This window comes from Colletes gigas, unplaced genomic scaffold (assembly GCF_013123115.1).
Source record: "Colletes gigas isolate AHSC1104 unplaced genomic scaffold, ASM1312311v1 Colletes_gigas_Sc00117, whole genome shotgun sequence".
Taxonomy (NCBI): Eukaryota; Metazoa; Arthropoda; class Insecta; order Hymenoptera; family Colletidae; genus Colletes; species Colletes gigas.
Genome location: NW_025106741.1, coordinates 18,982 through 32,270, shown reverse-complemented (window position 1 = coordinate 32,270; position 13,289 = coordinate 18,982). Strand labels below are relative to the sequence as shown.

General features: G+C 22.2%; 1 protein-coding gene across 1 annotated transcript; it reads left to right on the top strand.

Moving 5' to 3' along the window:
* The first annotated feature begins 381 nt into the window (after window positions 1–381).
* LOC122404180 (serine protease inhibitor swm-1-like) lies at window positions 382–12,368 on the top strand. Its single transcript, XM_043408109.1, has 10 exons — window positions 382–466; window positions 767–873; window positions 969–1,028; window positions 4,011–4,071; window positions 5,750–5,841; window positions 6,207–6,276; window positions 6,885–6,900; window positions 10,405–10,484; window positions 11,356–11,453; window positions 12,231–12,368. The coding sequence occupies exons 1-10, from the start codon at window positions 415–417 to the stop codon at window positions 12,309–12,311; spliced, it is 717 nt and encodes a 238-aa protein (XP_043264044.1). The 5' UTR covers window positions 382–414; the 3' UTR covers window positions 12,312–12,368.
* The last annotated feature ends 921 nt before the right edge of the window (window positions 12,369–13,289 follow it).

Below are 13,289 nucleotides of genomic sequence, written 5' to 3'. Positions count from 1 at the left end.
TCTTGACTTTCGTCTTATTTTGACCTGGTGAATCCCCCATTACAATTTTTCCCAGGGTTACCCTGCATAACATTGTACTTGCAATGCTAAAATGCACATGCCTGAGGTTACATATTGAAATAAAGAGTAAATACGTGAACAGAAACTCTCATAACTCAATCCAAGGGAGCACTTAAACTCCTGTACTCGACACTTATGCAATTAATTGCTTATGGTATAGATGTACATCTACAGGCAAATGAAACTCCTCCATGTTTACTCGTATTAATTAAACACGACAGGCTAAACAGTATGCTGAATTAGTTCTTGCAATGTAAACAAGATGGATTCATCTATACGCAATTTCGAATAGATATAAGCGGTGCTTGCACTAGAATTTTCATCAGTTTTAGTGGATGTGTTTAGGAGATCAAGATGTCGCGGCTTTTTCTTATTCTGTTCGCCATTTTGACTGTTTTCTCCATCTGTAAGTGACAAGATTGGAATACATATGGTTTTTAGAAATAATTAGAATATTTAAAAATTTTTTTTTTGATATTGACAAAAATTATAGCTAAATTGCCTTCGACAATTTTAATATTTTCCATCATATTATTAACAATTTTTTAATATTATTTATTTAGATTTATTAGAACATTTAAGTTAAATTTTTCTTCTATTTTGGTTGGTGAAGTTAAAAATTTGAGTTCCATTAATATTTGATTTTTCATAAAATAAATATGTGTATAAAGTTTTATATTAAACAATGAATTGTTAATAATTTTAGCTGTGCAAAGCACGAGATCAGGATGCCCAAAACACGAATTTTGGAATGAATGTGGATCTTCCTGTCCACCCACTTGTGAGAATCCCAGACCTGAGATCTGTAACATGGTATTTATTAATTATCCCCAAATTAATTATCATTCCAATTAAATTCGAGTCTCTAAAAAATTTTTGTAATTAATTGTAACATTTTTCTGTTTCAGATGTGCAGAGAAGGCTGTGAATGCAGACCAGGTTTCCTAAGAAACAAGGATGGACAGTGTGTTCACAGATTCAAATGTTAATAATTTTCAATAACTTTTCAAAAATTAATTTGTTGGCCTGTTTCAATGTTCTCTTAAAAATTATTGTATATAAAGATTGTACTCTCCATGTTAAAAAAGATTGAATAAACATTCTCACTGCATTATAAATTTATAATAAATAATAATTTTCAATAACAATTTATTAGGATTTATTAGGAATAAATTCTTTAAAATACTCTGGTTTTTACTTTGAAAATCAAGCTGTTTTTCATGATATAATATTTATTTAATAAATGATAAATAAACATTCTCACTGCATTATAAATTTATAACAATAATTTTTCAATAACAATTTATTAGGATTTATTAGAATTAGAATTAGAATTTATTAAAATACTCTGGTTTTTACTTTGGAAATCAAGCTGTTTTTCATGATATAAATTTATTTAATAAATGTTACATATTATTAACAGTTTTACAATTGAAAAAATCAAAAATAAATTTGTTTAATTATATTTATATAATGTATACAATTTATTAGGAATAAATATTGAAAATCAAGCTGTTTTTCATGATATAAATTTATTTAATAAATGTTATATATTATTAACAGTTTCACAATTGAAAATTAATAATAAATTTGTTTAATTATATTTATATAATATACACAATTTATTCCTAATAAATTATCAATTATAATTACAATTGAAAATCATAAATAAATTTGTTTAATTATATTTATATAATATACAACAATTTATTAGTAATAAATTATCATTTATCAATTATAATTACAATTGAAAATCAAAAATAAATTTGTCTAATTATATTTATATAATATACACAATTTATTCCTAATAAATTATCAATTATCAATTATAATTACAATTGAAAATCATAAAGAAATTTGTTTAATTATATTTATATAATATACACAATTTATTCCTATTAAATTATCAATTATCAATTATAATTACAATTGAAAATCAAAAATAAATTTCTTTAATTATATTTATATAATATACACAATTTATTCCTAATAAATTATCAATTATCAATTATAATTACAATTGAAATTCATAAATAAATTTGTTTAATTATATTTATATAATATACACAATTTATTCCTAATAAATTATCAATTATCAATTATAATTACAATTGAAAATCATAAAGAAATTTGTTTAATTATATTTATATAATATACACAATTTATTCCTATTAAATTATCAATTATCAATTATAATTACAATTGAAAATCATAAATAAATTTGTTTAATTATATTTATATAATATACACAATTTATTCCTAATAAATTATCAATTATCAATTATAATTACAATTGAAAATCAAAAATAAATTTCTTTAATTATATTTATATAATATACACAATTTATTCCTAATAAATTATCAATTATCAATTATAATTACAATTGAAAATCAAAAAATAAATTTGTTTAATTATATTTATATAATATACACAATTTATTCCTAATAAATTATCAATTATCAATTATAATTACAATTGAAAATCAAAAATAAATTTCTTTAATTATATTTATATAATATACACAATTTATTCCTAATAAATTATCAATTATCAATTATAATTACAATTGAAATTCATAAATAAATTTGTTTAATTATATTTATATAATATACACAATTTATTCCTAATAAATTATCAATTATCAATTATAATTACAATTGAAAATCAAAAATATATTTGTTTAATTATATTTATATAATATACACAATTTATTTTTGATTTTCAATTGTGAAATTATTAATAATATATAACATTTATTAAATAAATTTATACCATGAAAAACAAGTTAATTTTCAAAGTAAAAATCTGATTATTTGAAATTGTGTCGATAAAGATTAAAATAGAATTTATTTTATATTTTATTTTTGTATTGTATTTCATGTTATATTTCATATCTTTTTATTTTTATTATTTTCGATGTTCCATTCTTCATTCACTGAAGATTTTATGGATAATAAAAATTTATCGAACAGGGAATCGAGCTTGTACAGTTTAACAAAGGATATTAAACCTTGCTTGTTAGGGGTATCGACGAGCCACTCCATTATTATGTTTCTAAGTCAGATGTCTCGAACCAAATCGCCAATAATATCTTAATACCCCACTATGATTTTAATTAAGACGAAACTAAGCCTGATACAGAATTGCAAATAATTGAAGAGATTATTAGCAATTATTAATAATTGGTTCGTTGATAATCTTGAATCGATTGTTGGTTATAATTCATTAATTATTGTTATGAATTTATATTCATTGCTTATATTCATTCTAAAAATTAACGAGAAATATTTAATTGGAACGTTAAAAGAATTAATTAGTATTATGCATTCTAAAAATTAACGAGAAATATTTAATTGCAACGTTAGAAAAATTAATTATTACTATGCATTCTAAAAATTATCGAGAAATATTTAATTACAACGTTAGAAAAATTAATTAGTACTATGCATTGTAAAAATGAAATAGAAATATTTAATTGCAACGTGGCCCTCTATGGCTGTGACGGTTAGACGCTTGTCTTTTTGATTCCCGAGGTCTCGAGTTCGATCCCTCAGATCTGAAAAAATATTGTGTGTTCATTTTCTAATTGCAACGTTAGAAAAATTAATTAGTACTATGCATTCTAAAAATTAACGAGAGATATTTAATTGCACCATGCACAGGAAAAATTGATATCAGATTCTAAGAAGATTGTTACCGAAATTATTATACAGTGTTATTTGATCACACAAACCAAGCATTCACGTTGCTTTACACATACACACAGTATATTCGAATTTACACATATTTACTCATATTAATTAAACACCAGGGAGAAGCAAGACGTGCAAATTCGCTGATCAAATGCAAATAAGATAGGGTGAATACAAGCAATTCAGATCGCATATAAGAATACTTGCATCGAAATTTTTTTATCAGTTTTTGTGGAAACGTTTTACGATAAACATAGAAAATTAAAATGGCTCGTCTTCTTGTCACTGTATTCGCTCTCTTAGCAATTTTCACTATCGGTGAGTATTATATTTCAAACTCCTTTTCTTGAATAATTAGAAATTTTAATTTCTAGAAAATTTCTAATCAGAAATTTAATTTCTGGGAAATTTCTAATCAGAAGGTTAATTTCTAGAAAATTTCTAATCAGAAATTTAATTTCTGGGAAATTTCTAATCAGAAATTTAATTTCTATCAAATTTCTAATCAGAAATTTAATTTCTAGAAACATTCTAATCAGAAATTTAATTTCCAGAAAATTCATTAATCAGAAATTTAATTTCTAGAAACATTCTAATCAGAAATTTAATTTCTAGAAACATTCTAATCAGACATTTAATTTCTAGAAACATTCTAATCAGAAATTTAATTTCTAGAAACATTCTAATCAGAAATTTTATTTCTAGAAACGGTCTAATCAGAAATTTCATTTCTAGAAAATTCATTAATCAGAAATTTAATTTCTAGAAACATTCTAATCAGAAATTTTATTTCTAGAAAATTTCTAATCAGAAATTTAATTTCTAGAAACATTCTAATGAGAAATTTAATTTCTAGAAACATTCTAATCAGAAATTTAATTTCTAGAAACATTCTAATCTGGAATTTAATTCCTAGAAAATTTCTAATCAGAAATTTAATTTCTAGAAACATTCTAATCAGAAATTTAATTTCTAGAAACATTCTAATCATACATTTAATTTCTAGAAACATTCTAATCAGAAATTTAATTTCTAGAAACATTCTAATCAGAAATTTTATTTCTAGAAACGGTCTAATCAGAAATTTCATTTCTAGAAAATTCATTAATCAGAAATTTAATTTCTAGAAACATTCTAATCAGAAATTTTATTTCTAGAAAATTTCTAATCAGAAATTTAATTTCTAGAAACATTCTAATGAGAAATTTAATTTCTAGAAACATTCTAATCAGAAATTTAATTTCTAGAAACATTCTAATCTGGAATTTAATTCCTAGAAAATTTCTAATCAGAAATTTAATTTCTAGAAACATTCCAATCAGAAATTTAATTTCTAGAAACATTCTAATGAGAAATTGAATTTCTAAAAACATTCTAATCAGAAATTTAATTCGTAGAAAATTCACTAATCAGAAATTTAATTTCGAGAAAATTCACTAATCAGAAATTTAATTTCTAGAAAATTCACTAATTAGATATTGAATTTCTAGTAAATTTCTAATCAGAAATTTAATTTCTAGAAACATTCTAATCAGAAATTCAATTTCGGGAAAATTCACTAATCAGAAATTTAATTTCTAAATAATTCACTAATAAGAAACTTAATTTCTAGAAAATTCACTAATCAGAAATTTAGTTTCTAGAAAATTCACTAATCAGAAATTTAATTTGTAGAAAATTCACTAATCAGAAATTTAATTTCTAGAAAATTTCTTATTATTAAGAAATTAATATTAGATTAGATAGATATTCAAAGAAATTTATAATCTAATTGAAAATAAATATTTACTTGTAATTTCTCAAATTTTTAAAAATCTAATCGAGTGAATTTCTAATAATTTTTATTAGTTAATAAAGAATAATTAATTAATAAATAAAGAAATATCTCAGTACTTCTGGTGTTAAAGATCGAAGTAGAATTAATCTTTGATAATTGATTTCTCATATGAGATATATACATATATAGAATAAGAAATTAAATTTTTTAAAATTCCAGTGACCTTGGCGTGTCCAAAAAATGAAGTTTGGAACGATTGTGGCTCAGCTTGTCCACCTACTTGTGCAAATCCTGACCCTATTTGCGTTAAGGTTTGTATTTTCAAATTAATTTTAATAATTAATATCAACTATTAATCATACCACTATAAAATTAAATTTAAAAAATTACTTATGTCCGTTACTTTACGTTTATTTGAAACTTCAGAAATTTCAAATATCGTTCTAATATAACAATTTTTTTTTTATCTAAATTCTTTCCCATCAAACCACGAATTAGAAAATTTTCATTGCTAATAATAATTGTTCTAATTTCGTAAATTTTTCAGAATCTAATCGAGTGAATTTTTTAAAAATTAAGATTTGTATTTAAAATATTTTTGAATTTTTGATTATTTATTTCACGATATAAATTCTATTTATATTTGTTTCTAATTATAAAACAATTTTTATTTCAGATTTGTAAACCTGGATGTAGTTGCAAATCAGGCTTAGTGAGGAACAAATCTGGACAGTGTGTTCTCCAACGTGATTGCTGAATTTGGAAAATGATTAATCGAGAATCGACAATGTTTAATGATTGGACAGAGATTTGAAAATTTTTGTAAAATTGATCTTGTTGTGTGTGATGTGTCTAATTTTTATGTTAATGAAAATTGAATAAACTGTTTTTACTATATTTTCTGTTGTTATTATTATAGATTAGAAATTATGTGTGTTATTTAATGGGAATTTTAAAATTGTTCTAAAATGGAAACTTTATAATGATTAGAATCTAATTCTTCTAAATTCAATATATATTTTTTACTATATTTTCATAGATTAGAAATTCTCTGTGTTATATATTGGGAATTTTAAAAATTGTTCTAAACTAGAAACTTTATAATGATTATAATCTAATTTTTCTAATTTCTTGTGTAGTTTCTCTGCTAATAAAAATTAAATAAAGTGTTCTGGGTTGTTAGTACCATACTTGAGAAATTATTTGTGTTATATAATGGGAATTTTTAAAATTGTTCAGAACTAGAAACTTTATAATGATTATAATCTAATTTTTCTAATTTCTTGTGAAGTTTCTATGCTAATAAAAATTGAATAAACTGTTTTTACTATATTTTATGTTGTTAATACCATAGATAAGAAATTATCTGTGTAATAGAATGGGAATTTTAAAAATTGTTCTAAACTAGAAGCCTTATAATGATTATAATCTAATTTTTCAAATTTCTTGTGAAGTTTCTGTGCTAATAAAAATTAAATAAAGTGTTCTGAGTTGTTAGTACCATACTTGAGAAATTATGTGTGTTATTTAATGGGAATTTTTAAAATTGTTCTAAACTAGAAACTTTATAATGATTATAATCTAATTTTTCTAATTTCTTGTGAAGTTTCTATGCTAATAAAAATTGAATAAACTGTTTTTACTATATTTTATGTTGTTAATACCATAGATAAGAAATTATCTGTGTAATATAATGGGAATTTTTAAAATTGTTCTAAACTAGAAGCCTTATAATGATTATAATCTAATTTTTCAAATTTCTTGTGAAGTTTCTGTGCTAATAAAAATTAAATAAAGTGTTCTGAGTTGTTAGTACCATACTTGAGAAATTATGTGTGTTATTTAATGGGAATTTTTAAAATTGTTCTAAACTAGAAACTTTATAATGATTATAATCTAATTTTTCTAATTTCTTGTGAAGTTTCTATGCTAATAAAAATTGAATAAACTGTTTTTACTATATTTTATGTTGTTAATACCATAGATAAGAAATTATCTGTGTAATAGAATGGGAATTTTAAAAATTGTTCTAAACTAGAAGCCTTATAATGATTATAATCTAATTTTTCAAATTTCTTGTGAAGTTTCTGTGCTAATAAAAATTAAATAAAGTGTTCTGAGTTGTTAGTACCATACTTGAGAAATTATGTGTGTTATATAATGGGAATTTTTAAAATTGTTCTAAACTAGAAACTTTATAATGATTATAATCTAATTTTTCTAATTTCTTGTGAAGTTTCTATGCTAATAAAAATTGAATAAACTGTTTTTACTATATTTTATGTTGTTAATACCATAGATAAGAAATTATCTGTGTAATATAATGGGAATTTTTAAAATTGTTCTAAACTAGAAACTTTATAATGATTATAATCTAATTTTTCTAATTTCTTGTGGAGTTTCCATGCTAATAAAAATTAAATAAACTGTTTTTACTATATTCTGGGTTCTATACATATCAGAAATTTTTAAAATTTTACAATACTAAAACCATATATCATTGTTCTAAATTTCTAATTTCTAAGTCACTAAAAATTGAATAAACATTCACCCCAATATTTTGTGCCCTCAATACCATCAAAATTATCTATCCTACGTACTGAAAATTTAAAAAATTCATTGAAACTAAAAACTTCGTGACGATTATGGCCTAATTTTATTAATTTGTCGCGAAGTTAGCGAGTTTCGTGTCAGCTCGAATTCGAGGCGTGCCCGGACATCCTTAATGATATGCTGAACAGTAATGCCCCAAGAAATTGATTAAAGGTGTCCCGACAGTGATACAAGGTGCTCGTTAAATATGCGTTCGTGGAAGATGAGGAACTTTGCGTTCACTTTGTGAACTAATCGCACCCCTACGCCATTTTACCAAATGAAACTTCCACTTTCCTGGATGCTTACAATAACGAGGGGCAATTTTCTCAATTCTTCTCGAATCATCAGAAAAACGAAAAATTCATGAAAAATTACAAAAATTTAAATTTTTATGAATTTCAAATTCAACTCGAATTCTTTTGTTTTTTTTTTTTTTATCTCTGGAGGTAATTTTACGTTGAAAAAATAAGTCAGAAGCATGGAATAAATATTTTTCACACGAGACGAGGAAATAAAATTGATAAACAATATATGAATATTAAATGATTTTTTTTTTTGAGAAAAAAATTGAAAGCAATTTTTTAGTTTTGACTGTAAATTAATTTATAATTTATGATAATGTGAATTTTATGTTTGATTTACCATGTGAGGAATGCAAAAATTTATTTTGTACAAATCTCAAAATCAAATATCAGAGAAATATTTTTTTTTTAAATAATTTTTAAATAACACCATTGTGAATTAAACTTTATGTTGTTGTTGTGAATTTTGTATTAGAATTACCAAGTAAGGAATGCAAAAATTTATTTTCCACAAATCTAAAATCAAATGCAAATTAAAAAATGAAAAATATCGAAGAATTTTTTTTTTTTTTTAAATAAATTTTAAATAACACCATTGTGCATTAAACTTTATGTTGTTGTTGTCAATTTTATATTACAATTATCAATTTATTTTCCACAAATCTAAAATCAAATAAAAAAATGAAAAATATCAAAAGAATATTTTTTTTTTTTTAAATAATTTTTAAATAAACACAGTGAAATAACAATAACAATTACGTTTGTGTGTCTTTAAAATGCCAAAGTAAACATTTATACTCTGAGATGTAAACATTACCAACCAAAGAATAACAAATTGACTTTCTGGAAATGATTGTTTGCAAGGATTTGAAAGTTGCATGGACTGTCATAATAGTTTATTTTATTACTCATTCACCTAACGGATGTTCTCACTTTTTCCTTGTTTGTTCTCTTCAGAATATTTTCTCTGAATTTTGTTTTGCAAAAATATTTAAAAATAAATGAAGCTTCTATTTTCTCTGAATTTTGTTTGCAAAAATATTTCAAAAAAAGTAAAGCTTCTATTTTAAAAAGAATTTTATTAATTAAAGGCATAATTAAGATTCTGGGTTTTTGCAATGTTTCAATATTTAAATAAATTTTCAAACAATATTTATGAGAGCTTCTATGTTTTTTAAATGAATAATATTTACAAATTTTTATAATTAGTTAATTTTGTTATCGAAATATGCAAAGTTTAAACAAATTTTAAAAATCAATTTTTAATTCAAGGATTCTATTAGATATTTGCAACTAATTTTTATAATATATTTATTGAAAATGGTTTTGTCTTTAATGCAAGAAAATATTCAGACAAACGATAAACAATGAGAATCCAAAATTAAATTTATTTAGGTATCATACGATCTGATAGCTGATAAGAATTAATTCTATAAGACACACATAATTCAACAATCAACACTGTGTCACTTAATCATTTTAATAATCGAGAATTCTCGAGAATCATAAAACTTTCAAATTAATTGTTTAAAAAAAAAATTCTATAAACATTAGAAAATATTAATTTTATATTAATAAATATTTATATAAAATATAATTATTTAAGTAATATTATAGAAAAAAAGATAAAATATTGATTAATAATTATTTTGTAAATAATAAATATATTACATTATTAATCAATTTGAAAATAAGAACTTTAATTATAATATAATTTTTATATAATTTTATATAATTAATTATAAATAATTTTGTTATTATCTAGATTAGTAACAATCATTGTTGCCAATATAACGGAGGAATAATACTCGAAAAATAAACTGAGGATGAGATAAGTGCAAGGAAAACGATTTATCTTTTGTCATCCATTTGTTTGTTCTCTGCAATTGTATACTTAAGACGAGAGTAAACACGGTCCAAGCATAAACACGGGAATTCGTACAAGTATAAAAGCAGTTTCCCGGTGGCTCTCGTCAGGTTTAATAGAAACAAGTGTTTTAAAAACAGGATGAATCGTCTGATTATTTTGGTCGCCATTTTGGCTATTTTTTCTGTCTGTAAGTAATTGATAAAGAAATTTTCTGAGTCAGTAGTTAATTTACACCCGTTAGAATGTTATTTTTAATGGTATTGAATATTTTTCTAAATGTGGTATTCGTTTTAAATATTTTAATTTTGAAAATGTGTTATTTTGGAGCAAAGTTTGATTTTCATATTTATTGGTTAAATAAACAAATATTTTATTCGCCATTTTGGCAAATTTTTCTGTCTATAAGTAATTGAGAAAGAAATTTTCTGAGTCAGTAGTTAATTTACACCCGTTAGAATGTTATTTCTAATGTTATTAAATATTTCTTTAAGCATGGTATTTGTTCTAAATATTTAATTTCAGTTTGAAAATACAATAGTTTGAGCAAAGTGTGATTTTCATATTTATTGGTTAAATAAACAAATACTTTTCAAATTCACTATATATGAATTTTTGCATCTGTTCCAAAATTCAAAAATAATTTTATTAAATATTTTTCTAAACATGGTGTTTGTTTTAAATATTTAATTTAATTTTGAGAATATATTATTTTGAGCAAAGTGTGATTTTCATATTAATTACTAAAATAAAATAAATGTTTTTATTCTCCATTTTAATCATTTTTTTTTTTGCCAATAAATAATTGACAGAGAAATTTTCGAATTCACTATACATATATGAATTTTTACACCAATTTCAAAAGTAATTTCTATTATATATTAATATTATTAAACACTTCTCTAAACGTGGTATTGATTTGAAATATTTTAACTTAGTTTTGAGAATATATTATTTTGAGCAAAGTGTGACCTCCATATTTATTATTTTTATATTGTAAACCTTTGTTCACGATTGTTTGTGATACAAAATTTAAATAAACTATTTAATATGAAAAATAGCAGCTGTGAGTGGCTGTCCAAAAGATGAAGTGTGGGATGAGTGTGGCACTGCCTGTCCGCCATCTTGCAGAAACCCTGAGCCCAAACTTTGCACCATGGTTAGTATTTAAATCATATAATTCACAACTAGAAATTTTTTCTACGATATTTTAATTCAATATTTTAATTGAAAACTAAAAATCAGTAACAAATAAATATTATAATAAATATTTGACAATTGTAACAATTTGTATTTTTTAGCAATGTGTTATTGACTTTTGATGTGAAAATATTTTAATTCAATTTTTTAATTGAAAATTAATAATCGTTATCAAATAAATATTATAATGAATATTTCATTATTAATATTTGACAAAAGTAACAATTTATGTTTTTTGGCAATGTGTTATTGGCTGTCGATATGAAAATATTTTAATTCAATTTTTTAATTGAAAACTAATAATCGTTATCAAATAAATATTATAATGAATATTTCATTATTAATATTTGACAAAAGTAACAATTTGTGTTTTTTGGCAATGTGTTATTGGCAGTTGATGTGAAAATATTTTAATTGAAAATTGAAAATTGTTATTAAATAAATATTATAATGAATATTTGGGAATTTTAACAAATTGTGTTTTTTAGCTATGTGATATTGACTTGATGTGAAAATATTTTAATTGAAAATTGAAAATTGTTATTAAATAAATATTGTAATGAATAATATTTGACAATTGTAACAATTTGTATTTTTCAGCAATGTGTTATTAACTTGATATGAAAATATTTTAATTCATTTTCTAATTGAAAATTAAAAATCGTTATTACATAAATATTATAATGAATATTTTCGTCATTAATATTTGACAATTGTAACAATTTGTGTTTTTCAGCAATGTGTAATTGGCTGTCGATGTGAAAAGGGTCTTTTGAGAAACGACAAAGGAAAGTGTGTCCCTAAAAGCAGATGTTAATTACTTGACCAAAGGATCACATTTACCACTGAGGCAACGTTAATCGATTATGGCATTTCTTCAAAATTATTTTATTATCTGTTTCTGGAAAAAAATTGAACTTCTGTACTATCAGTTTCTAGAAAGAAAATAAATATTTCAACTGGCATATATTTCGAAGTTTTTTCTTTCTTTCATTGCTTGAAATAAAATAAAATAAAAAGAATAAAAATTCCTTGACATACTTTCTATAAATGTATGCAAATACAATAGTTAATTTATAGAGTCTTGTAAATTGTGAAAAATTCATGTCCTATCAGATATAAAAGACACTCAATATTTCAAAATTTTTCAAAATTTAGCAATTAAAAATTCTATACAGAAAATATTTTACTTCTTTTGTAATTTTGATAAAAGAAACTAGAAATTTCAGAATTTTTTACAATTTATATTTGCAATTAAAAATTCTAACCAAATAATATTTTACTCCTTTTATAATTTCGATAAAAGAAACTAGAAATTTCAGAATTTTTTAAAATTTATATTTGCAATTAAAAATCCTATCAAAATTTTACTTATTTTACTCCTTTTATAATTTCGATAAAAGTAGCACCATTCTGAATTTTTTAAAATTTATATTTGCAATTAAAAATCCTATCAAAATTTTACTTATTTTACTCCTTTTATAATTTCGATAAAAGGAACTAGAAATTTCAGAATTTTTTAAAATTTATATTTGCAATTAAAAATCCTATCAAAATTTTACTTATTTTACTCCTTTTATAATTTCGATAAAAGGAACTAGAAATTTCAGAATTTTTTAAAATTCATATTTGCAATTAAAAATTCTACCAAAAAAAATGTAAAGGACATATATTTTACTCCTTTTATTATAATTTCGATATAATAAACCAGCACTGAATTTTTTTAAATTTAAATTTGTGATAAAAAATGATACCAAAATATATAAAAGACAAATATTAAGCTTCTTTTATAATT

Coding starts and splice junctions, on each gene's coding strand:
- LOC122404180 (XM_043408109.1), top strand. CDS start 415: ATGTCGCGGCTTTTTCTTATTCTGTTCGCCATTTTGACTGTTTTCTCC. Junction 467..766: donor TTTGACTGTTTTCTCCATCT/GTAAGTGACAAG, acceptor TAATAATTTTAG/CTGTGCAAAGCACGAGATCA. Junction 1,029..4,010: donor GAAACAAGGATGGACAGTGT/GTTCACAGATTC, acceptor CGATAAACATAG/AAAATTAAAATGGCTCGTCT.